The following is a 27,967-nucleotide window of genomic DNA, read 5'->3' as shown; positions in this document are numbered from 1 at the left end:
TACTGATATAATTTTAACAATAAAATGTTATTATTTCAGTATATTTTATCAGGAATCTTTTGCCTTAAAATGTTGATTGTTTTTAATTGCACATGTCAATTCCTTTCCTTCCTTCTTTTCTCCTCTCCTTTCCTCTCCTCTCCTTTTCTCTCCTCTCTTCTTCTTTCATAGATTTCCAGTCATGTTTGATTTGTATTGCACGGCGTTTACCTCGTCCTGCAGCTATTACGGGTTCAGAATCATTTATGACCAAGCAAGATACTACAGGTACAAAGTGTGTGGTTTACAATGTGATATAGAACTTTACTATGATTTTCTTAAGAAATTTAAATCACTTGCAAAATTTTCAAAGTTAAAACAGCTGTATATTATATATTATTCTAAATAACATGGCACAAGTATTTCTTAAATGATACAGGGATATGGTTAGAATTCTTGTCATTTCATTGATATAAGTAATTCCAAGATGAGGGTACTGTCTCTAACAGTGCATTTTCTGCAATTTAGACTCAGGGCTGGAAACAAAAGTAGCATTTATATAGTACTTTATTAATCTCATCTCCTTTTATCCTCATAAAAACCCTATTACATTTATCTCAGTTACAGATTTTTGCTTCATTGTTCATTAGAGATATCCAGGTGGATTTACAAGTGAATTCTATCAAGCATTCAAAGATTAATTAACTGTGCTTTATACAAATTATTCTTAAAAGAGAAAGGAATCATCAAATTCTTTTTAAGAAACAAGCCATTTTATCTTCATGTATTTACATAGACTATCCTCTATGCTTAGAATATTTTTACTATACCATGTAGATCTACTGGTTTCTCTCAAAATTCACCTTAAGTGCTACTGATGAAGTTCGGTGCAGGGCAGGGAGTTGTGGGAATCCCTTTGGTTGGTGCAGAGGTCTTTCGTAAAGGAACTTACTAACCTGAAAAGCTTAGACTGGTAAAAAGAAGTTTATTATTGGCATTGGGAAGTCAGCCTTTGCTATGCATGAATAGAAAGACTGAATTGCTTGGTGGCAAGGTCCTGACAGAGGGATATAAAGTTTTAGCAGAAAAATCCTATCCTAGCAGAGAAAGTGAATAACGTCTTGTTAGGGAAATATGTGAGAAAGATAAATAGAGGGTAACGCTAAAAGAGAATGTCTTTCAGTGCAGAGTCCCTTGCAAGTAGCTATGCCAAGGGAGGTCATGGCATGATTCCTGCTTTGAGGTCCTCTGTTGCAAAGGATTGAGCCTAGTTACTTCCTTTTATAATTGAAACCTTGGATAGAAGCTGGGGGCAGCTCTTGCTGGCAGCTGGGATCAGTTTGAGCTTGAATCAGAATAGAGAATCTTGGATTTGAACAAGTCCTGGACTCAATTAGTCCCACCCAGATAACAGAATGAACTACTTTATCTTAATTCCCTGGAATGGGTCTCTCAGGGGAGAGCTTAGCATTCCCCCCCAAAGTCAGAGAGAGAGAAAGGGAGTTTTGGGCTCCCCTCATCATTATCTATAGAAAACAGTGATCCTCCTAGTTGCCAGTGGGTTATTTTTTTTTTTTTTTTGTATCAATACCTTATGTTTGTATTTCTCATTAAAAAATTATAAACTTCTTGAAGAGAAGGACTATTTTTGTCTTTTAATGAGGGCCAATTCCTGGCAAATAATATAAGCTTTGTAAATGCTTGTTCAATCAAATTTAATATTTTAATCCTTAGTTGTTAATAAACTCTCCTCAATTTGTTCTCTCCTCCTATGTCTCTTGTTTAATGGCAGTTCATGCCTTCCTACACTCCAGTACTGGATTACACGGATCATCCTTCTCTGATTCTACTTAAGTTATACTGAATAGTGCTCAAGAGAGTCATCAAGATGTTCAGATTGGGTCCATTACAGATTTTTCAAGTAATTTCAGCTAGGCCCTTACTCAAAAAAGGCATTTTCCTCCCTCTCTAAATTAATTATATTTTATACTCCCAATAATGATTTTTTCCATATCTTTTCCTTTTTCCCCTCAAATCTTCCCTGACACATACTTCTTCACAGAATTATGTGTATTGAGTAATGAGAAAAAACTAGAGAAATTCATTATTACTTCCTTCTTCTACCACATTTTACAAAATTCCAAAATCCTTTGAAATGAATTCTAATTCTTCTTTTGTTTGATGAAAAACTGCTCTTTTTTCTTTGTCAAAGCTAACCTCTTTATCTATACTTTTAATCTCATATCCTCTCTTAGGTGACCCCCATCTTCTCTCTAATCTAATGATTTTTCCCTAACCTTTGGTTTCTTCTGTGCTTCCTTGCCTAGAATCTTTCACCAATCTACATTAGACTCAGTCATCCTTTGAAGGTGTCACTCTGTCTTAAAATTCAAATTCCTAAGAAAAGTCGACTGTTTCTTATTGCCTCTACTTCCTCTTATTTCTTAATCACTCAAATTGTGTGCTCTAAAGTTATCAATGACTTCATGAATACTAAATCCTAAGACATTCAGGCCTTAATAATTTGATTAGGGAATGTGATATTAAATATATAATTAGAATATCTGAATTTAAATTCTAGCTCTACCATTTACTACTCTTGAGTCCTTAAGCAAGTAACTTGATCTCCTTGGGTTCCAGCTTCCCCACTTGTAAAGTAAGGGGTTTAGACTAGATCATCCCTAATTCTTTGCAACTCTAGATTCTTGTGTAATTATGGTTTCTCTCTCCTCCCACCTTTCCAGTGAAACCAATGAACATTTTTAATGCCAATCTCTTGAATATTCACATCTTGCCCATGTTGTACTTCTGAGTTCAATACACTATTCTGAATTTAAAAAAATGAAAAGTTATTTTTGGATTATTTCTTTTCAATTAGAATGAATAATTAAGTAATTATAATTAGAATTAATAATTAAGTTCTGTGGTTTTTCTCTGTCTTTTAATGTTTTTGAGATGTAGCTGTTCATTTGGAAATGTGGACTATGACTTATGACTATATTTGTTTGTCTATATGTGAATTTATCAAAAAGGTATAATTGACTTGAAGTTTCTTTGCTTAGGTAAAATCATCTCTATTGACACCAGTTCCTTGAGAGCTGCTGGTAGAACTGGCTGGGAAGATTTAGTGAGGAAATGCATTTACGCCTTTTTTCAGCCTCAAGGCAGAGAGCCATCTTATGCCAGGCAGCTATTTCAAGAAGGTAAATTCTTCTTCCTTAGCTTTGTTTAAATAAGTAATTTTTTAATAAATGTTGTGGCTTAATAAATATTTTTGCTAAATTATATTTTTATGATAATCAAATGCAATGGGGATAATGTGGGAAATAATTATTAATGAATAAAGAACTGGCTTTTGAATTTATAAGAAACAGGTTCAAGTGCATACAGCACCTCCATTTTTTTTTTAATTAAAGCTTTTTATTTTCAAAACATGCATGGATAATTTTTCAACATTAACCCTTGTAAAACCTTGTGTTCTAATTTCCCCTTTTCTTCTCCCCCACCTCTTCATCTAGATGACAAGTAATCTAATATATGTTAAACATGGTAAAAATATATGTTGAATCAATATATGCATACATATTTATACAATTAAATTGTTGCAAAAGAAAAATCAAAAAGAGAAAAATAATAAGAAAGAAAATAAAATGCAAGCAAACAACAAAAAGAGGGGAAAGGCTAAGTTGTGATCCACACTTAGTTCTCACAATCTTCTCTCTGGGTGTAGATGGCTCTCTTTATCACAAGACCATTGGAACTGGCCTGAGTCATCTCATTGTTGAAAAGAGCCTTGTCCATCAGAATTGATCATCACATAATCTTCTTGTTGCCATGTACAGTGATTTCCTGATTCTGCACATTTCATTTAGCATTAGTTCCTGTAAGTCTCTCCAGCCCTATCTGAAATCATCCTACTGATCTTTTCTTTTATAACAATAATATTCAATAATATTCATATACTATAACTTATTCAGCCATTCTCCAACTGATGGGCATTTATTGTTTCCAGTTTCTTGCCATAAAAAAGGGCTGCCACAAACATTTTTGCATATTTTGTCCCTTTCCCTCCTTTTAAGATCTCTTTGGAATATAAGCCCGGTAGAAATGATGAGGTTTAGATTTGGGGAACCCAAATGAATTTAGGTTTTCTGGTGGTCAGGGAATTAAATGAGGTCTGGTGGTCAGGGAGTTAAATGTGGTCTAGTGGCAGGTTCGGGGATCAGGGAATCAAATGGAGGGTTTTGTCTCCCCTGCAACCCTTTGGGATTCAACACAAGCATAGGTTCTTTGTAAAGGAATTTCCAGACCCCAAAACCTAGATTGATAAAAGGTTTATTATGGGGATTGGAAGTAAGCTTAAAGTATGGTTAAGGAAATAGGTGAGGATAAAGAGATGGTGGCACTGGAAAAGAGTATTCCAGTGGGCAGAGGCTCCTTGGGATGCAAAGCATGGTTGGAACCTCTGCAAACCTCTCCTGGGTTTTAGCTAGGACTAGAATTTGAATTGAATTCAATGAGTTTCAGAACTGAGCTGATCCCACCCAGATAACAAAGATGAAACTGTTTGTCCTTGGGGCGGGGTACCTCACTGAGGCAGAGTTGAAGGAGATTTTCTCCCTTTAAGGATTTTCAGAGTTTTGGGGTCCCCTCTTCAGAAACACTGCTGGATCAAAGGATGTGCATAACTCTTTGGGCATAGTTCCAAATTGCTCTTCAGAATGGTTGGCTCAATTCACAACTTCATCAACAATGTCCCAGTTTTCCCACATCCCCTCCAACATTTGACGTTTTTTTCCCAGTCATTTTAATCAGTCTGAGAGGTGTGCAGAGTTACTCCAGAGTTATCTTAATTTGAATTTCTCTGATCAAGAGTATTTTAGAGTCATTTTCATATGACTAAAAATAGTTTCAATTTCTTCATCTGAAAATTAAGACTTTTTTTTTTTTGGTTCTTTTTTTGTGTTTTTTTTGCTGAGGCAATTGGGGTTAAGTGACTTGCCCAGGGTCACACAGCCAGGAGGTGTTAAGTGTCTGACGTAAGATTTGAACCCGGGACCTCCTGACTTTAGGGCGGGCGCTCTCTTCCCTGCGCCACCCGGCTGCCCCAAAATTAAGACTTTTTTAAAGAAAAAAATGTGAAAATAGCAAAATGATATATATGAGTGATCTGTTGAGTGTTAGCTATACAATTTATGAAAGAATGGTTTTTAAATTTTTTTAAAAATATAACCACAGGTTTTCATAAAATTTTCTTCAAGTGTTCCCTGAAAGAAAATGTGGTAATTTAAGGCAAAGTATTTATAAATAATATCTGTAGAGAAGACACTTAATATCACAAAGAAGCTATTTTTAAAACATGAAAATGAATTATTGCTGGGAATGATTTATATAAACATTCTCTTTAGAGAGGTTTTTGTAAGTTCCATTTTAGAAGGGTATGACATTAATGAAAAATTTACTGGATTTAGAGTCAGAGGATCTAATATTCAAATCCAAGTTCTACTATTGTCTGCCTAGTTTATTCTCTCTCTTTCTCTCTCTCTCTCTCTTTCTTGGTCTCTCTCTCTCTCTCTCTCTCTCTCACACACACACACATAGAAACACACACAATCTCCTACTAAATGATTTTTAAGGTCCCCCGTATCTCTAAAGTCAATATCCTAAGTGCCATATGATCCTTTTTGAGCAATCTTTAACTGGGAAAAAAAAAGCGTAATTCTAATTGTAGTTTAGGGTCCTAAAGGTAGGTAAGTAGAAACACAAATTCTAGACCTTTCTTAAAATTAAACTTTTTCAAAGCACATAGTTCTCTGTATCCATCACTTTGGAAATCTTGGATAGCCTCTGCTTGTAGTTTTCATTCATCTATTGATACTGTCACAGTTTTCAGGGAAAAGGTTCTATTTGTCTTCCAAATTTCTTCAATTCCTTTTTCCTCATGGCAGAAAACCACCATGCCTTGATATCCTCAAGTTAGGATAAAACTTACAAATCAGGAAACTTTCTTTGTTTCCTCCCACTTCTGCTCACCTCCATGCCCTCTAATACCAGTGGTTGTTATGATAAACCATTATAAACCACTTTCTTAAACCATAGTGTATAATTCTTAGATCAGCTTCTGTCCTTGAGTAAAAATCTTTATATCTGTGCATTGCTTTGATGCTAAAACGTCCTTTTTGTCTATTTAGTTTTTTACAAATTTTTGATTCTCAGACTTTCAGGGAAGCATGAAATCTTACAACCTCAACTTGTTTTCTTCTCTTTCAAGAGATGAGCCTTTTGACATCTATTATTGCCTTCCCTTATTATTGCAATAGAAGACTGCATGTTATTTTGGCTTCTTTTCTCTTTCAACTTGGCATCTTTGAAATATGTCATGAAACATGCCTTGTTTCTTTGGTATCCAGACTATAATTTAGAGAAAATTATTCTAGGCAATTACTTGAGTTTGAGATAAAACATCCCTTTCATCACAACGTAAACAAACCAGTCATCAAAATTGTGGGGATGATTCAGATTTGGGAATTGACATGTTTGATGGTCAAGCAGATTGGGAATTAAAATCATAGAATCGTTGATTTAAACCTAGAAGGGATCAAAAAGTCATTTAGTCCAACTCTCACATTTAATGATATGAATAGTGTTGGTAGAAACTGGCATTCTTATTGTGCTTTTAAGATTTGTAATGTGGTTTACACATATTATCACATTTCATTCTTACCTCAATAGATAGAATAGATATTATATCTGTATTATATAAATGCATAAACTGAGACCTAGAAAGATTAGGTGACTCAATCTTCTGCCACAAGTAGTAAATAAAAGAGCTGGCATTTGAACTTGGTTCTTCTGGTTCTGTTCTTTTCACTGTTTCTGATCTATCACCAAGGGAATCATTGAACTAACTGAGAGGACAGAGAGTCTGATGTAGCCAGAAGCCAGAAGACATGTAATGGGAAGGGACCAAGTGCCTTCAAAGCCACAGTGAAAATGAAGACCAGATTCTGGGCTTGTTAAAGAGTGTGAGGGTTGTTTAGTTACTTCAATTCAACAATAGCCTTATTAATTGTAACACTAGCCTCTAACTTGGAAGGCTGTGAATTATTGACATCTTATGAGTGCTGTTTCTAGTATAAGGTGAACAAAGCTTTTTTCCAGGGTCCCTCTTTTCCTGACAACATCCACAGAGAGAGTTTTGACTTCTTCTAGGATTCTCATTATCCCCAGTAGAACACAGGTCCTGATCAGTTTTTGATGATGAGGTCTCTAATTGATAGTAACTTTTGTTTTCTGTCTCACAATCAATTTAACTAAGTGTGGAGAGGTTTCTCACTAGAAAGTTGGTCATTAATTTGAGCAATCATAGTAATACATGAAACAAAAAAAACTATAAATTTTTGTCCTGGCTCAATGATTCCTAGAAAATAACTTATTTTTGATAACAGTGTAAATTATCTCTAAAGTCCCTTCTAGTTTTATAATTATATTTTACCATCTAGTAACTGTTAAGATAACAACTAGGGTGTGTTTGTGCTTGTGGATGTCTGATTTGGAATGGAGTTTAATTAAAACTAATGAAACTGAAAGTGATGACACTTGACATGTCAAATGGCTTTGGAGAGAAAAAATGTTGAATCAGGTCAATTAAAATAGAAGTGGATCCTAGAATATTGTACAGAGTGATGATATGGGAGAGATATTTCTGATGGTTAACATTTCCTTTTAAAATTAAAAAAATTTTTTCACTTATTAAAATTTTTTTCTCCCCATCTCCTATCTGGGGAAAAAAGAAAAAGAAAATCTTTGTAACAAATAAGCATAATCAAGCAAAACAAATTTCTGTATTGGCCATGTCCAAAATTATTTCTCTTACTGTAAATATTAGTCCGTTATTTCTCTTGGGGATTCATAGAATTTTTCATTATCAGTGCTTTGGAATCATGATTGATAATTATTTAATATTTCATTCTAGATTTTTCTTTTTTATTAAGGAATTTACCAGATTGTTTATTTAAATGTCATAAATTATTAGGTTTTTTTGTTTGATTTGTTTCATATTTAAAACCTTTATGGGATGCATCTGGTTGTGACTTTCATTCATATTTTCAGATTTCATTAAAAAAGACATACCTTCATGTTTTATTGCTCATTAAGTGTTCATTTATACAAGATACAATTTACTTTCATAATATAAATCTTTTGCAGTGATTTATAGGGTTCATAATAAATCAAAAGACCTATATTATAGAAACTAGTTATCCTGGTCATGAATCTTAATTTCTTTAGTGCAGTGTGAAATCTTCTAGTTTTTGTACTCTTTTCATGAGACTATGTCCTTTGTGTATTATAGATTTTGAGGAAGAAACTTTTTTCTTTAGCTTTATAACATATATCCAAATCAATAATTAAATAATTGGTAATATGGAAAGAGGATGCCTTCTTACCTCAAATTATACATGGCTTCAAAAGCTCTTCAGGATTTCTGTTTATATGCTCTTCAACTGTTTTAATATAGGGTAGAATTCTTTCATGATATGAAGTAGAGGGATATAAGTATTACCTATGTTAAAGGCTAAGCATATCCATCATTTTTATATAGTATATATTGTTAATGATGTTTCAGGTACACATTTTTTCTCATGGCTACTTTGAATCACCTGTATATTTTATATACATCATGGTATATTGATGACTTTCAGGTCTAAAAAGTTATGCCAGTAAGAGTGCATGTTCTTACTGGTTTCCCAAGCTAAGGTCTCTAATTAATGATAACTTTTGTTTTCTGACTCACAACCAACCTAAATGTGGAGAAACTTCCCATTACAAGGTTTTTCATTATTTTGTGCAATCGTAATACATGAAATAAAGAAAAATATAAAATGGTACATAGTCTTTTTTGCTTTTGGTAGCAACATAATGAAAAGAGGGCAAAGAGTACCAAATATTATATTATTCTTATGTCATCTGTAATCATTTATTTAACTATTGGTGCTCTTAATATTCAATATTTTGTTCAGTGACTTGACAACATCTAACAACATTGTGTGCATCTTTTTTGGCCAATTTTTGGAAAGGCATGAATAATAGTCCTCCAGGGGAAGAAAACCATGAAGGATCATATTCATCATCATTATAGGCAGTAGCCACCGAAATGAGATTAAAAAAAAAATCCATGTAAATATTTCTAAATCTAGAGACCAAGTCTTGTTACAAAATGACCAGAAACCAGGAAAATGTTTCATAATATTGATTTTCCAATTTTGGGAGACTTCTTGCCCATTCCTCTTGTGAGAAGGCTGTCATTATATTGCAAATAAATTGAAACCTGACATCAACTGAGGTCTAATGTGTTTCATCCACAATGACTTTCTTTCACCTGTCCACAATGTCTGATCCTAGCTAAGAATATAAAAGTAAACTGCAGTAGCAGGTATCATATATAAGAGCATTTGACAAGCTGTAGGTACATATAAGACTTGGTAGTAGTCCTTTGCCCTAGAATTAAGTGTCAAAATTTTAACTAGGTTTCTCTTTTGTTTGAAACAGTGATGACTCGTGGCACTGCCTTCAGCCCATCCTATAGGTTCATATTGAATGATGGGACAATGCTTAGCGCCCACACCAAGTGTAAACTTTGCTACCCTCAAAGTCCAGATATGCAGCCTTTCATCATGGGAATTCATATCATCGACAGGTACTACTTATTTGGAGAGCTTCATATGAAATCAACCAGTTCATCATTATTTTTATTCTCTTTATGATTAAAAATACAATTTCTAAATTAGCATGAAACCAGTGTTTCATGAAAATATTATCCATACCCATAATGTTTTTTGTAGTTTTCTCACCTCACAGTTACTTTGTAGCTTAAAAAGAGGAAAGGAAGGACAAAAGTAGAAATAGATACTTTAGAAAAAAGAAATGTTTAAAAACAAGTAATTTCACCTTTTAAGAACTGATGGTTTATATGACGGCAATAGAGAGTTGGAATTTAAAAAAAATTAATTTCATTAGAATAGGCTAACATTATAATAATAAAAACTTTGCTTTCATTAAGGCAAGCTTGATGATTCTTCACCTTAAAATTATGAGAGTTGATGGTTTTTCTGTATGTTATCAATTTGTTTCTTAAAAATATAATAATTCTTGGTGTATTCTACTTGATATTTTGTTCACTTCTCTAAGACAGTGGTGTCAAACTCAAATAAAAATAGATCTCTGAAGCTGCATATTGTCTTAGAAAGCCACAAAATAACATTGTTATATTGTATTTAAAAATATTTTGTTACCTATTTTCCAGTTATATTTTAATTTTCCTAGGGTGCATGGGGGATTCAAGAGTTTGACATTTCAGAAACATACACATACATGCATAATTATGTTGAGACATTTTTTTCTATGAAAAATTAAAATCCCTAGTGTTCAAAATTATTTGACATCATTACCTGAGCAAAGTAAATTACTTCTTCATTTTCTTTTCCTACATTTGAGTTATTTGCTTGTTTTTATGTGTCAACATTAATGTCTAGTTTTTTACCAGAACAACTGTGTGGTTAGATTCATGTAATAAATACTTTGCAAACTTGAATTCAATACAGAATCTCTTCCAGGATTTGGAAATAGCATTAAACTTTAGCTGCTTATAAGTACTTTTTCCCCCCTATAAACTATGGCAATGTTTTAAAACAATAAATTGTTATTCTTTAATGAGTTATGATGTGATTGGCCTCCAATTTCTTGGCAATTTTGGTGTTAGTGAGGCAAATGATATCATTTTTATCATTTGTAGCATTAATAAGTTAAAAAAGAAACTGATTTAAGATATTTGAATCACTATTTTTTTCCTCTTTTTTCTAGGGAACACAGTGTTCTTTCTCCTCAAGATAACACTAATTCTGGAATGTCACTTCCTCGAATAAACCCATCAGTAAATCCTAGTATCTCTCCAGCCCAGGGCATGGCCAGATCATCCACACTTCCACCTTCTAACAACAACCTGGTGACTCCTAGAGTAAACCACCAACCAAGCTCTGACCTTCATAGCAGCAGCAGTAATAGTAATTCCAACACCAACCAAGGGAGCTTTGGCTGTTCATCTGGAAATCAAGTTGTAGCCAGTGTTGCCTTAAACCAGGGACAAGCTGGTTCCCAGGGCAGTAATCACTCTTTAAGCCTCAACAATTCACCAATGGATAGTACAGGAATTACCTTAGCACAGTTTATGTCTCCAAGAAGACAGGTTAGTTCTGGATTAGCAACAAGGCCGAGAATGCCAAGCAATTCTTTTTCTCCCAATATTCCTTCATTGAGTTCCCCCATTGGTATGGTAGGTAGTGCCTGTGGTAATCCTAATAGGACTTATTCAAACATCCCAGCAACTTCTTTACAGGGTATTAATGAAGGACCCAGTAATTCCATCGGCTTTTCTGCTACTTCTCCTGTTCTCAGACAGCTGAGTTCACAAAATTCTCCTAGCAGAATGAATATGCTCCCAACAAAAGCAGAATCCAAAGACAGCAAAGAGATCACTTCTATTTTAAATGAAATGGTCCAATCAGACAACAGTTCAAATGATGTTAAACCACTGGATTCAGGCCTCTTGCATAATAGTGACAAACTTTCAGAGGGAGAAAATAAATACTCTCAAACCAGTCATAAACTAGTGCAGCTTCTAGCAACAACTGCTGAACAGCAGCTACGACACACTGATGCTGATACAAGTGGCAAAGATGCGTTATCTTGTTCAGGCACTTCAACTTCAACAGCTAATAACTCTTCATCTTCAGGCAACACTTGCCCTTCCTCTCATAGTTCATTGACTGAGAGACACAAAATTCTACACAGGCTCTTGCAAGAAGGTAGTCCTTCAGATATAACTACTCTGTCAGTGGAGCATGACAAAAAGGATAATGGTTCTAGCTCTGTGAGTAATCAAGTGCCAGGGAACTCCAACATAAAATTAGAGCTAGAGGCTTCAAAGAAAAAGGAATCAAAGGACCACCAACTGTTGCGGTACCTTTTAGATAAAGATGAGAAAGACTTACGAGCAGCTCCAACCTTGAGTTTGGATGATGTGAAAGTGAAAGTTGAAAAGAAAGAGCAGATGGATCCTTGTAACACAACCCCAACGCCACTTACTAAACCTGCACCGGAGGAAATCAAGTTAGAGTCCCAAAATCAGGTGAGTATTTTTGTTCCTATAAAACACATGTCCTCAGTTATTATTACTTCATGAGATTTTTTATTTTTTTGAGAGAGATAGTGATACAAAAATTTTAAATAAAATATTAGCTTTTTTTTTAATCACCAAGTGGAATTTGTGTCAGGAATGCAGGGCTGGTTCAATATCAGAAAAATCACTATAATTGATCTATAAATAACAAAACAAATAGAAACCACTTGACTATTCCAAATTTGACAAACTATACTACTCATTCCTATTTAAAATTCTAGGGAATATAGGGATAAAAGGAGCTTTCTTGAAAATAATAAGTAGTATCTTGAAAATAATAAGGAAGCATTGTTTGTAATGGAGAGAAGCTGGATGCATTCCCAATAAGATCAGAAATGAAACAAGGATGCTCATTATCATTACTGTTATTCAACATTGTACTAGAAATGCTGACTTTAGTAATAAGAAAAGAAAAAGAAATTAAAGAAACTAGAATAGGCAATGAGGAAATAAAACTATCACTCTTTGCAGATGATATGATAGTAAGGAGAGAGGAAGCAAGGGAATAAGAGAGAGAGAGGGAGAGATCTCCCACATTAGATTGTGAGAGATCCTTGAGAAATGTTCATTTCTCATTACCAGGGGGGCTGATAGCTTCAATTTGTGACATCCATTTCAATAACTTTGTATTCATAAACTCAGGCTTGTGGTACTTGGTACAGAACTTAAGTCTAATGTATCCTAAATATTAGAAATTGGTTAAAAATATATTCAAAGAAGTATATATGTGTGTTTGTGTGTCTGTGTGTGTAAAAAGTTGACAGATTCTAGGTTAAGAACCTCTGGAGAGTTAACGGGGAGGTGAGGGAATGAAAAAGATAAACAATTATCTTCAGTAACAATTGCAACAAATTAAAATTTACATGTTCATATAAAAAAACACATGTGCATTTCAGGCTGTAATGGCTTTAATAAGAGCTATTTAAAGTTCTGTGTTTGAAAGAATTTATATTTTTGTAAAATAATATTCCATTTAAAAGTGTCTTTTTCTAATATTTCTGATATAAAACTTTAAAGTATAACATTAATAATATTCGAAGAATAGATTTGAAATTTTTTGTCAGAAATTATGTAGGATTCTGTAGGGAAATTAGACACTTTATTTCTTTAAAATAATGGAAACATTTGAGGATTAACAATTTTAATGTATATGGGAATATAGTTTACAGTAAAATGGTGAGAAGGCCTCAAAAAAAGTTTGTTCATTAAGTTCTGCCATTTCTCAAGGTGATTCATCATTTTGATCATTATTATTTAGTTCTCTCAGTCATAGAATAGTGGGTTTGAAAGGCTCTTTTCAGACTCCTGCCTTTATGCTGCTTCCTCTTTCCCTAGGCTCAGAGGAAATTCTACAAGCTTGTAAAAGGAAACATAAATTTTACATTTTTCCTATCCTGGGGATGTAGAAGAGTCCTGAAGGACTAAGGAATCGTTTTAGATTTCTCTAAATTCCTATTAAGTGCAGATTTAAAACAGTGATCTGCCGCTTAAGAATGACTGTCAGTGTTTCCTCCTTTTTACCCTCTAAGACCAGAAATTCATCTAGGAAACATTTATTAAGTACCTATGTGTGCTTTTTTGGGGGGTTTTTTATATTCAAATTTTTGTATTTATGAAGATATATTTCCAGTCTTTCCATCCACTGTGACACTTAGAATGGACCTTTTTGATGGTTAGCTAGTATTCTCTGATTATTTAAATTATAGTCATTCATCATTTGCTTATAGTGAATATGGATAAAATATTATCTTGAGGGGAGGATGAAACAACACTTCTAAAAATTTGGATGTTCCTCCCTTTAGTTTTATGGCTGCCAACCTTGAGTTACCAGCAATATGTATCTAATTGAAATTGATTTGACACTTTGGAAGTAATAGGCAACCAAACCTGTAGAAGTTGAGCTATTTAACTTTTTCTCTTTGTGATGGCTTGCTGAAGAAATTTTTATCTAGAATGAAGTGAATATATATAAAAGCCAGATGTATAGTTCCATAGGATTTCAGTGTAAAATTTCTTATATAATTAATTTCACTATACTCATAATTTTAAAAAGAAAACCAATATTTTGAAATATAGTTATATCAATTTCTTTTTTTTTTTTTTGAAAATAAGTTCAACCCCAGGTTAAATGTCGTGTTCTCCAAACTCTTGAATTTGGATCCATGGAGTCTAGGGTGAAGACTTTAATGTTCTATAACATCATTGTACTTGGAGGAGTGTTTTTGTATTCTCCATGACTTATTGTGGATACTGTGGACTATGATTTTGAAAGTCTTAATGCACCATCAAATAATTTGAAAACATAAATTTTTGATTATTTCTATTTCTTAATATTATATCAGTACTAGCTGGATCAGTCAAGAAGCCTTGAAGTATCAGGAAAATAAAATTATAAGGCAAAAAAGTATCTATTAATTATATAATTATTATGTAGTATTATTATGTAGTACTTAGTAATCCAGAATCAGTACTCACAATTAGCAGTAATCCCAAAGACAATGGTTATTAATCCATAGACCACAAACATTACACACAGGTTGAGGGTTGTTAGGGACTTGTAAAGCCAGTTAGTATTACTTATACCTGAAAGGGAATCCTTCTAAATATATTTGCTGCTGTTGAATACTTTTATGAAGCAGTGACACAGTACAACTCTCAAGTGCTACTCAGTCCATTTTTGGGACATCTCTTAAGTTGTTGTAACCCTCATTCACCTTTATAGAACTTATACTTCCTCATGGTTTTGCCCTTGATGCCCATACAGAACAAGACATCACAATTTCACATGGTGAACACATCATATATTTCAATACAGCTATTTTGTCTTCCCTAAATTTATATTTCTGCAGGTAACACGTAACACAAGCCCACTGCTTCGATAAATCCTAATTTGATAGTATTGATAGCATAGTTGCTATTTGATAACAACTCAAAACTTTTTGTTATCTTGGCTTCTCTCTAGTTTGTCGGTAACCTTAAATTATGGTACTTACAACTGATGAGATGCCAGATAAAGAAAGTTTGTGAAGATAGAATTGGAAGCTTTAGCAACAAATGGAATATGAGATATAAGAATAGTGAAGAGTAGAAAATAATGTCAAGGTTACAAACCTGGGAGAATGATATGGTTTCTAAATATAGAAGTTGAGGTAAATATGTCTTTTACATGGAGGTGAGTTAAATTCTTGTGTTCTCTAATTTTCAGCTCTGTGAAATTATCAGAAAAGAATGTTTATAATCTGAATACAATTTTTCAACCTTTTTTTCCTGATTCAATTTAATGGTTCTGGCAAAATGTTCTCTATACATATATTTTATATATTAAGTAATAGCTAATGCATTCTAATATACATAACATGCATGTTTTATAAAAGAAAATAAATTATATTGCATATAATATATTTTGATGTTATGAATATAAAACTAGGATATAATTATAACAGTATAAATTACATATTATTTCTTTTATTATCTTATTTAGGAATTTTTAAAAAGGTTTCCTATTGAAAAACTTTACTGTTTCTAAAATTCACCTTGCTAAATTAATTGATATTTCCAAATTGCAACAACATAAGGAAGCAGAGATAGCACACTTTCAATTCTATTCTATCAATATACAGATTATATTACTATATACAACACACTGTATTATGTACTCAAAATGCCCCCCCCCAAAAAAAAAACATGAAAAGATTTTTTTTCCTTCAGGAATTAATATTCTTACTTGTAAAATATGTGCATATATAGTTATATGCAAGATATTTATAAAGTAATATAAGGTAACTTTAAAGAAAAAGGCACTAGCTACTTGATGACTGCAAAAAACAAACCCTTTCTCATCCAGATTGATCTATTCAAGAAGAGAAAATTTTCTATCCAGATAGGGCTCCAATTCAGTTTATCATACAGAGAAACAGATAAAACAAAATAAACATTTTTCCAATTTCATAAACAAAAGAGAAATCTGAATTCATAGCCAGGTGTGTTCTGTTTTTGTTTGGACTTTTTTTTTCTTGAGTCCATTATTAATACCATATACATAAACTTTAGTTGCTTTGAAGAATCACACATCTATTGCAATTATCTGTACTGGATATAGTTGTATTATTTAAACAAACCTGTTGCTGAAGGTTACAAAAAAGCTATTAACACTCAATCACACACAAGATGGGAAGGCTTAATTGATCTGAAATGAGAAAATAAAAGCCTGACCAAAAAGCAGATAGTGGGAGGAGAAGCATGTGTAACTAATAACAGACCCATTCTCCCTAGAAAGCTTTCAAACCTTAAAGAAATATACATTCTCTGGAGTCAGAGAACTCACAACTATGTGAGAAGTTATTTACTCAACATGAGAGGAACATAAGGCTTTAGACATATATTAAATGATAAATTAAACCTTTATCCAGTTCAATTGTATCTACATAGGAAACAGCTAGTGGTTAAAAGAGTACCATTTTTGTTCCTTGAAGCCATACAGCAAATAATGTTCTGCAATCTAGGAGTTGTCTATGAAGGAAACATTCTGAAGCATTATAAAGAGAGCATTCCTCTCTCCACATCAGTGATATGAACTTTAAACAAGAGTTATTAGACCAGTAGGAGAAATTGTATCCAATAGGAAGCAGAAGTACATATTTCAGAGAGACACAATAACCAAGAGAAGGAAGTGATTTCAAAAAGCATAGTCAAATTTATAGAGAGTTGAACTCTGGAAAAGAGCAGAATTTTGGGAAAAAAAAGGCAAGAGTGGGGGCAGGTGTATGAAGCAGTGATGTAGCAGAGATAATTGCATCAACAGGGAACTACTTGAGGATTCTATGAAGATGGATCTTCCTCGATCTCAATCTCCAGGTTTGTGAGGTGTGTGTGTGTGTGTGTGTGTGTGTCTTATTACCATTGTATTCTTAAGTCTGTGCCTACTCTTCCCATGGGCAACATATACATCTATGAGATACCTTTATTCCTTCCTGTGTGTTGAAATTCTAGGTTTTCTCCGCATCAACTGAACTGAATGGGAAAGTCTGCTTTTATATAATGAAGAATTTTTTAAAAGATTAAAAAAACAAAACAAGTTTAGTAAAATTACCAGCAGTCCAGTATTACATGAAGTGTTTTGTACCCATAACCTCTCTTCAAAAAAAAAAAAAAAATGGCAAAAATACCTTTTCATATCTCATTTTTGGGTGTTAAATTTGATTATCATTTCACAACATCTAATTTATATTTCTTTGTTATTTATATTTACTTTGTTATAAAATTTCTAAAATAATAGCATGGCTGGTAGAAATCCTGTTTCAAAAAAGAAAATTGGAGTAGGTATAAGGGAACTGGAGGGAATGTGACAGGAATAAATTGATCCACATGGATTTATATGAGAATTATATCAAAATTTCAAATAACAGTTAACACTAGGGGTACACAAATTATTCTCAAAACCTGAAAAAGAAAAACTCTCAGCTAAATTAATTTTATAAGTCAATAATACCTAAATCAGAGAAGCATAAATCTGTCAGAAAGTTATATATTAAAATTCAAAAATTCAAAAAGTTTCACACATGATCAGTTCATTTGTGGTGTGAATTTACCACTTGAGATGTGATGGGAAGAGACAATATGATTGGTTGAAAATTGGAAATAGGATTAAGGAACATTTTCTTCCTTCCCTCTTGTGACCAAAAATATTCAGATTGAATCCAACTACAAGGTTAGAGATTGTCACCCAGAATTGTTTGGATAAATAACTAGACATTGTTAAAGTATAATTGGTGTTCTAACAATATTGGATTATACTTCCAGGTGTCTATGTTCTTCCTTCAAAGGTAACAGATTTCCTTGACTCAAGAATAGAACTGTGATTAACCAGAGAACTTAATTATAAACTTTACTTATTATAAGCCAATTGATTTCACAAAAAAAAGTTCTGTGCCAAAGAATCATGACTTAATTAGTTCAGGACAAATCAATGAATTGTAAATAGGTATAATAGACAAGGAATCTGATTATTTCACCTGCTTTCAAGTAGTTTATTATCTAATATGGAAGACAATATACTGAAGGAAGCTAAAAATCTGTGGGAGGGGCAAACCAGGAGGTTCCTGGTTCAGGAAATGGAGTTATCAGAGCAGATAGATGACAGAGTGGATAGAGTACAAGCCCTGAAGTCAGGTGGACCTGAGTTCCAATCTAGCCTCAGACACCTAAAACTTCCTGGCAGTATGACCCTAGGCAAATCACTTAACCCAATTGCCTCAGGAAAAAAAAAAAAATTAGAAGAAGAAAATCAATACCAGGAAAGTTGAGACTTTGTCCTCCATCTAAATTAGAGATAATCATCTAACTGATGATGAGTTGAAAAAGTATTTTCTTTCAAAATCTGAGTTAAAAAATTTTTTTTAATGATAATGAGATTTCAGGTGATCATTTTATCCTGAATGTTGTTCATATTGTTCTGAAAGATCAAGTTAAGCAAAGCTGCTGAAGAAAATTGAGTAATATTAATAAGTCAAAAGAAATATGTAAACTTGGAGAGTATTTGAATTGTATAGTAAGATCAGAACCTATATTGTTAGGAGTTGAAAAATGTGTGGCAAGGGGAGAATTAAAGAAAGGTTTATAAGTCTTTTGGCTAAGAGGTTAGCTGTGAAAATTAAGAGATTCAGGATACTTGCTTAGAAGATTATAGAGAAGTGATTTTTGGTGGGGAGGAAGAGGAGAGAGAATCTTACCTCAATCAATACATTTGTAGACAGTCTGAAAGAAACATTATTAGAATATGATAATCAGAGGTGCCTGAAGGGTAAAATTCCCATAGAAGAGATTGAAGTACTAAACCATGTTGGCTACTATATGTGGTAAGTTTCAGTTAGGTGTGCTTTCCCCTATTTTGAGTTATTTCTATGCAGTATTATTTTATCTTCTTCCAAAAAGACTCAGTCACACTTAATTCCTAAAGTGCAAATATCCAGTAAAACTCAGTGGGTCTGATGGAAGGGTAGAGTTTTCAATAACCTCTGATTTTGCTTTCTCATCTTAGTTTCCAGCTGATCTTGAACAGTTTGATCCATTACTGCCAACACTGGAGAAAGCATCACAGCTGCCAAGTTTATGCGAGTCAGAAAGGATTGAAGCTGGAGGCACTGGGGTAACCGTCAAATCAGAAATCCTGCCAACTGCCCTTCAGTCTACCCCAGCAAGACCACCTCCCCGACTGAATAGTATGTATTGAATGCAAAGCTTTTTTAAAAAAATGTTTTCTTAAGAGGGTATGCTATACTTATTAGCATTTAGACATCTAGGAACTTTGACCCCTTAGTGACATGAGTGAGTGAAATATCAACTGATATTGTATTAGAAATTGTTAGTTAGGATTTTATTTACTGATTTCATTATATCTAGATATATTTTAAATTATTTGAGCAGTCTCTAAATCTATTATGTAAATATGAGACAAGATAGCTTTCATGTGCCCAATCAGGATATCACCTAATACCTATTTCTTGGATGTATTTTTCAGTGAAACAAATGCAAACTTATATCCACGATCAAATATATCAGATTCTTAATTTTTAATTCACCAAATATGGAAGTTCGAAACAAAAAAAATTATTATTTGAAGAGTCGTTGGTAAAGGAATGGAATAAATTCTCTGTTAAGTTTATAGTCAAGAAATTAGCTACTTGGTGCAATGTTTTTATGAATTAAAGAGTCAAATATTTACTTCATGTCTGATACTTTTAGTAACACATTTTCCCTTCTGTTGTCAGCAGTTTGACTCTAGGCTAGTCATTTCTTCCTCTTTGGATCTGTTTCCTCATTTGTAAAGTGATTAAAATAGATAACTTTTAAGGGCCTTTCCAGATTTTGATAATGAGTTGTTTTTCACTGAGAGAAGAAAAGAACAGAAAACAAATTGTTGACCAAATGATAAATAAGCCAACTGAACCAAAAAAACCAATCAAATCATGAACCATTTATTAAGCACCATCTATGTTCCAGTCATCATGCTCAGTGCTGGAGGAATGCCAAGAAAGTTTCTCACAAAACCACAGGAATTTCTTCATGGAACTCTGAGTCTGATGGGGCAATCAACATGTGAACAACTTTGTGAAAGAAGATATATAAAGAGAATAAATTGGAAGTCATCTCAGAGAGTAAGAATTAGCACTAAAGAGGAGTAGGAAAGGCATCTAACTGAAAGTTGGATTTTAGTTGGAATCTTAAGGGAAGTCAGGAGATGGGCATTAAAAAAAAGAGAATTTTAAACATAAGAGAATAAGTGAAAAAAGCAGAAAGTTGGGAGATAAAATGTCTTCTATTTTAGGACTAGCACAGAGACTAGCGTAACTGTATTACAACAGTTCTAAATGGATAGAAAAGGTATGTCAGGTATTATGGGTCATCAACAAGATAGAAAATGAGACCTTTTTTCCTATTTCTTACAATCCAAAACAAAAATTGTGCTCCAAGATTACTCAATTTCAGCTATCTTCATAGTCTAGGACACTGGAAATCCAAAAAAAGCCCTTTAAAATCTACTTTTTGCTCACTAAAAACCGCCTGTTTCCATACTCTCCATTCCCAAACCTATCCCATTTCACTACTAACAATAAGGGTTTATTAGCCACCTGTCCCATACACTAGCTGCAAATTACAGCTCCATATTTCAGACTTCTCTTCTTTGTTTCAGTACCATGGAGATCGAAGCTTATAAGTTTCTGACTTCTCCTGAGGTCTCAATGAACTTAGCTCTATAGCAGGGTTCTGTGCTGCAAAAGATCTCTGCAGGACAGTAAAACAACAGAGGAAAAGCAGAAAGACAAATAAAAATAGAAAGTCATTATAAAACCTTAAAATCCCACTCCTCCAAAGCCTTAGAGATCCAAATTCTAATAACAGAAATCATCTCAGGTTTCAGTAGCACCATTATGGCAGCTCTGAATTGATCAGAACAGAGAATGAGGCAATACACCATTTTTGGGGGGAAGGAGGGAGTACTTGCCATTCCATTCAGCCTTAGGGAAAGACTCCAGCATCCAGCTGGCACCAGTTCTATCCCTCTATAAGCCACTTGCAGTTGAGATCTAGGCTGGTGAATCATGAATTTCTTAGTGTGAGAAAAGTAAAATCAAGCCACCAGGGAAACCACTATCTCAGGGGAAGAAGTGAGTGACAAGGGAAAAAGACTGAAAGTACAAAGATTTCTGTATAAGAGGAATGAACAAATGTCACAGTCAAGGAGTGCAACAGAATGACAGAAGAGAACTGGTAAAAAAGACTTATTACATACAAGGAAACAGAGGTGAAGAAGAAATTGTGGAAGTAATGGTAGTAAACAGGCCTGGGGTGTTATAGACAAAAATTCTTACCATCCCACCTAAAAGTAAATCAATGTTTTTTTGTGGTGTGTTACAGAATGAGAAAATGCATAAAAAGGGGGAGAGGCTATAGGGAATAGAGGAGAGTATGTGATGTGCCCTGGTCAAATCCAGGCTTAGCAGTGTGATAAGATGATCACTGTGGGCTTTTAGGAAGAGAAAAATCTGCAGAGGAGGAGATAATTAGGGAAAGGAGAAAGATTGAAGGAAGAGCACGGCCTTATTTTCTTAGTAGAAGGCAGTTCTATTGATGAATACTCTTTTGGGAGCCTGGTTTTGAGTATCACCTGTGAGAACTGCTCATTGAAAGCTGAAATTCCTGACTTAGGAAGAGGGGAGATAGAACTTCTGTGGACAGCTGGCACCATGAAGATATTATGGGGAGACTTCCTTTGGACATTGTCCTCTCTGTCCCCTCTGTCAACTGCAGGAATAGACATAAAATGAGGCACAATGAAAAGTAGAAATCCATTGGATAGGCTCTTTAAGGAAGTGGCAGAAACAGTTTGAAAGGGACAGCCCAGAATGCATACCCCCAAAATTTTGATTCCATGAAGAATATAGAGTAGGGAAGGACTAGATAATGAGGGACTATAGGTTAGAGAATGAGTGTCTAGAATAGACAGACTTTATAATAGAGTTAAGAGAAATTATCCTTTAGATGGGGACCAAAAACAAATTTAAAACCCAATAAACAAAAGTAGTTGAAGAGGAGGGAAGAACAAGAGGAAATCGACTTCCCTATCTGGGAAGGAAATAAAGAAAAAAGAAGTATATTATCACCAAAAAATGCATGAAAATAGGGAATTAATAAGCCAAATTCCAAAGAGAAAGAGGTGACAAATGGAAGGGAACCTTGAGCATGAGGGTAAGACATTCACCTTAAAGATTAAGTAAAGTAAGTGAAAAGACATCATTGTGTTAACATTGGAAGAAAATAAAAAAATGAATTTGGGGAAAAAGCAATATAAGAGATAAGTGGAGGAAAATACAAACACTGAACTCATAATGTGAGCAAATTAAACAACCCAGTAAAATAAAAAATAGTTACATTGGATAAGAAAACCAATCTTTTACTTATTAGAAATGTATTTTAAAAAAAACCAACAGGGGAAGCTAACTGGTGTAGTGGTTAGAGCATCAGCCCTGAAATCAGGATGACTTAAAATCTTGCCTCAGAAACTTAACACTTCATGGCTGTGTGACCCTGGGCAAGTCACTTAACCCCAATTGTCTCAGGAAAAAAAAATAATTAAAAATAAAAAACCAAAGACAGAAAAAAAATGAAACTATTGGGATGGAAACGTCTTCTTGTATGATGTAAATTCAAAGAGCAGAAGTTGCAGTCAGCAAAATTTTAAAAAGACAAAGTGGCTATTTTATTCTGATAGAAACCATAGATAAACCATTATCTATAATTATAACCTCCAAATGTTTTAACAAATTTATAAATGAAACAGCTGAGACTATAAGAAAACACAGTAAAACAGTAATGACCAGAAATTTTAGTATCTAAAACCCAAAAAAAGCATCGTAAGCAATGGAGATACACTAGAACCTTTCTCCATAAATTTAGAGAATGAAGCAAGGATGCCTGTCTGTACTATTACTATCTTTTTAGATTGATTTTTTATTTTCATTTGATTTTTAATAGTATTTTTCAAATTATGTCTACCTAGAGTTTTCAATATTCATTTAGGCAAGATTTTGAGTTCCAACTTTTCCTTCTTCCTCCCTCCCTTACATGACCCCCTCCTCAAGAAGCAAGCAATCTGATTTTGGTTACACATATATAATAACTTTCCCATATTAGTCATTTTGGGAAAGACAAATCCGAACAAAAGAGAAAAACCACAAGACATTTTTTTTCAAAAGGTGAAAATAATATGATTTGATCCTCATCCATATTACGTTCTCTGTTTGTGAATGACATTTTCTGGTGGGGAGATAGCATTCCAGATATGGCTTAAACACTGTCATCAAGTCAGGAAAGTAGAGGGCTTTTACAAGTGACAAGAAGTCTGGTTTGGCAGCAATTTATAGTATGTGGAGATGAATAACGTAGTATATGTGTGGAGGAATAGGAAAACATTTGATTACAGAGAAGTTTCAATGTCCAATGATCTCTAAAGTAGGCAATATTGAGCCATTAAAATAAGCATTGATTAATAGTTGGATAATAGTGAATTTGCCAGATAATTAAAATTGTTCACAATATTCATTCACAATATTCACAAAACCATTTTAATAGAAATTTCCTAAAATTATTTCCATGTAAAATTTCAACAATAAAACTTTTTTGGCATCTTTGAGCTATCCTGTGGAACAAACAATAAAATTTAGCATAATTGATCAACATATCAAAAATATATACAGTTACACTTGCTTATAGTCCTCACACTTCTGCAAAAATGGAAAGGGGTTTTATTATATCTTTTCTTAAGGGTCAAATATGGTTGTTATAGTTTCTTATCATTTATTTTTAGTTCTGTTGTTAATTCTGTTTATAATATTTTAGTTATATATTTTTTCCTCATTCTGCTTGCTTTGTTTTTATCATTTCACATGCTTTTTTCTCCCCTAAACAACTTTTTAAAAAAAATAGCTTTTCATTTTCAAAATACTTGCAAAGATAGTTTTCACTATATACCCTTACAAAACCTTGTGTTCCAAACTTTTCTCCCTCTCTTTCCCATTCCCTCCCTTAGATAGCAAGTAATTCAATTCATGTCGTCTTATATTTAACAGCTGTCTTTATAGTCTTTATTTCTTACAAACTCAGAAATATTCCATTACATGAATATATAAATAATTTATTTAGTTATTTTTCAGTCAATATCCATTTTGTTTATAATTACCATAATAACAATTTGCTTTCCAGAATTATTACACAATTCTTCTAACATTTGACTGTTTCCCTTTTTGGGGGCATCTTTGCTGATTTTCTGGGTACAGATTAATTATCATTTGCTTATATTAGTGATTTGGAATATTTTTTCATATGATTGTTATTAATTTTCAATTCAAATTTTGAGAATTATTAGTTCATATTCATTGGCCATTAACTTATTGTGGCTATTTAGAGATTTTATGTCTTACATATTTCAATTAATTGATATTTTAGTTATCAGACTTTTATCAAATAAAGATGTAAGGATTTTTTTTCCTTCAGATTACCACTGCTCTCGTCCTAGTTGCATTCATTATCTTCATGCAACAACAGTTTTTCATTTCATGTAATCAAAAATCTTTGCACTTAAGTTCTTGGTCATGTTTTATGCTCATTTGTTATTTAAAAAGTTCTCAATTAATGAGCATCTGCAGATTATATGAAGTATTATATTGTGAAAACTGTTAAACTCCTTAATGAAACATTTCTATAGAGTTTTGTGATGTTCACCACTATTTTGTGACTTCTCGTTTGTTTTGATGTAGGATTGCCTGAACTTGAATTGGGTGGTCTAGATCATCAGTTTGGTCAGCCAGGAATAGATGACCAAGTTCCATGGGCAAATAACACATTAACTGCTATGAATCAAGGACCTCTGAATAAATCAGAAGAGTAAGTAGCAAGAAGATTTTAACTTATTTGTTTTTTATATGGCTATCATAAAACAACTAACCTGCAATAAACTACTCTGTAGCATTTAGCCATTTAAGTACTTTTTAAGGATGTATACTATTAATGGAACACTTTATCTTTATGTAACAATAATACAACTAATTGTATATAATACAACACTTGTCTTGTCTAAGTCAAATTTTCTTAAACTGGGTTAACTAAAAGTGCATTTAGGAGGAAGCCACAAAAAAACAGGCAACAGTAAAAGCTCTCTGATTGCAGCCACCAAAAATTAATTCAAAATCAAATGCTTAATGAATCTGAGATGTTTCTGGCAGTGCCTGTCCATGTTGTATCATGCAACTTTACTGCAGCCTTGATTCTAAACATATAAAAAACACCCTTTGCACTACACATTCAGTAATGTTACCTGAAACACCTCAGCTCAGATTAAAGATGGGGTTGCATAAAAATTTCTCAGGAGAAATGAGTTTGTGAATGGAAAAAGTTTCAAAAGCCATGTTTCAAGGTCTTGTACTAGATGCTGAAGGGCATACAAAACAGCATATGCCACAGTCCTTGCCATTTGGGAACTAAAAACCTAAGATAGGAAACTATAAAAGCATCAATAGATTAGTAGCAACATAAGGTAGAGAACACTTTAAATGCCAAATACTCTACAGAATGTGCTGTGCTATAATATGAGTCAGAGCCATCACTGCAGGTTGAAATGGTTGGAGATGAGGATGAATCCTCTATTGATGACATGTCGAATTTGTGGGAGGATATGAGTAAGGTAAAGTAGAAATGTCCAGCACACAATTGATTTTCTAATTCAAGGAAGAAGTTTGGGTTATATATAAAGATAAAAGAATCATTTTGAGCATAGGCTATGGAATTAGGTAGCATCTCTGAAAGCATAAAGTTTTATAGAGAATTCCAGGCAGAGGACTAAAATCTTTTAGTCCCATTAGTATTTAATGAGCAAGAAGAGAAAAAAGCCTTTAGAACCAGAAAATAGAGAGGTAAAATAATAGTCAGGATAATGTGGATAGTTAAGAAAAGAACCAGAGAAACCAAGAAAGAGATGGTTTCAAAAAGAATAGTCAACAGTATCAAATGATTGTTGATTAGACTAAGGTGATAGGAATCAGAGGGAAAAATTGAGATTTATCTTGGAGAAAAGAAGAATGGGGGGTGGGGTGGGGAGAGGGTGTATGTAGTTGGCTTTAGGTGTTTTTAAGAGCTTTGGAAGAAGTATTAGACATTGTTTTACTTGGCCCTTAAGACAGAAATTAAGAAAAATAAATAGAAGTTGTAGAGACACCTTTTTTTGGTCTCACTTTAAAGGAAATATTCCTTTAGAATAGGAAATGGAATCGTCTAAAAGTTGGATGCCTCAAGAAAATATCACTGAAGGTATCCTGGCAAAGATAAATGGTTTTCCAGGAATGTTGTCAAAAGGGGAATCCTTTCCAGTTGTGTATTAGACTAGATGATCTTTGTTCTATTCATTCAGTGTGACATTAATTAGGTCATTGATGTCTTAAACTATTAACAATTTGGATAAAATGATAGAAACAAAAACCAAATTGTGAGGAATTAAAGAGTAACTGTGTAGTGAGGATGCAAAGGCAACTGGTTTAGACTAGCTACTTAATATATTTAGCAGAGAATTAAAGTAGAGAAGTAGGCTAGCAAATAAAGGAAATTGAGAAACATCTGGTGTAATGGAAAGCTTACTCTTATTAAAATCAAAGGACTTGGGTTCAAATTGCAGTTCCACCACATACTACTTGTATAACCTTGTACAAATCAACATCTTTAAGCATTAGTTTCCTCACCTGTAAAATGAGAAGGATTCGACTAGAAATCTCTTCTCACACTAATTTTTTAATCCTGTGAACTAGAATTTTCCCTTTGTATACACAAGTAATAATATTAAGCTTTCTGGTTTGCAAGGCTTTTATTTACATTATCTCATTTGATCATCATGACAATCCTGAGACTAAAATGTTATTATAGTCCCCTTTTTAAAGATAATGTTATTGAAGTATAAAGCAGTATGATTTACCCATGATCACGTAGTGTCAAAAGTGGAATTCAATTCTATGTGTTTCCTGTTTAAGTCTAATACCACATAATGATTCCTTTCTGTATAGAAATATAAAAACCAATATCAACAGAGAGTTTGAATATGATGAGAAAAGGTACTAATCATAGGGAAGAAGGAGATAAGGGATGGAAATACTTATGATTGGAGGGAAAGGAGGAATATCTCTTTCTTTGGAGTAGGAATAAGGCACAAGAACATGGTTCTGGATACAAAAGAATATTTATATGAAGTAAATCATGCTCCTCTTGATCCTTCCTAGTGTCATAGGAGAAAAGAAAAGTTCACCTGAAAATGAGATAAGCCCAGTTGAAGTTTCATGATTTTTTTTCTAGGAATGATCTAAACCCTATGCTAAAGAATGCAATCTTTAGAAATGATATATTAAGAGGTGATTATAGTGAGTGCAATAGAAGGTCTCAATTATCAGACTGAAAGAATCTGCTCATTAAATTAGTTTTGAAGTGATTTAACTATAAAGCAGAACTCGGTAGAGAGTAGAAAGGGATCAGAAAATATTAGAAAGGTTCATTCCTACTATAGATCTCAGTGAAGAACAGGTTCATTGAAACATGGAAAAGGTTCTTAAGGATATAATGTCAAGTGTCAAGGATTTTGGGGTTCAGGGGAACTACTAAATCAGAGCTGAGATAGGATTCTGATATGCATGTGACGATATCATTTAAGTGATAATATTCATG

General features: G+C 33.3%; 1 protein-coding gene across 7 annotated transcripts in view; it reads left to right on the top strand.

The window, feature by feature from the left end:
- NCOA1 (nuclear receptor coactivator 1) overlaps window positions 1–27,967 on the top strand; it is a 168,142-nt gene that overhangs the window by 98,225 nt on the left and 41,950 nt on the right. For all 7 annotated transcript variants that reach the window (XM_012539824.3, XM_031951446.1, XM_031951448.1 and 4 more), the window contains 6 exons: window positions 172–267; window positions 3,042–3,182; window positions 9,529–9,676; window positions 10,840–12,163; window positions 19,251–19,431; window positions 25,027–25,153. In XM_012539824.3, the coding sequence (XP_012395278.1) occupies window positions 172–267; window positions 3,042–3,182; window positions 9,529–9,676; window positions 10,840–12,163; window positions 19,251–19,431; window positions 25,027–25,153 (2,017 nt within the window). The remainder of the gene's footprint in view (window positions 1–171; window positions 268–3,041; window positions 3,183–9,528; window positions 9,677–10,839; window positions 12,164–19,250; window positions 19,432–25,026; window positions 25,154–27,967) is intronic.

Source organism: Sarcophilus harrisii, chromosome 2 (genome assembly GCF_902635505.1).
Source record: "Sarcophilus harrisii chromosome 2, mSarHar1.11, whole genome shotgun sequence".
Classification (NCBI taxonomy): Eukaryota; Metazoa; Chordata; class Mammalia; order Dasyuromorphia; family Dasyuridae; genus Sarcophilus; species Sarcophilus harrisii.
Note: the sequence above shows the minus strand (reverse complement) of the source record. Positions and strands in the feature narration are given on the sequence as shown.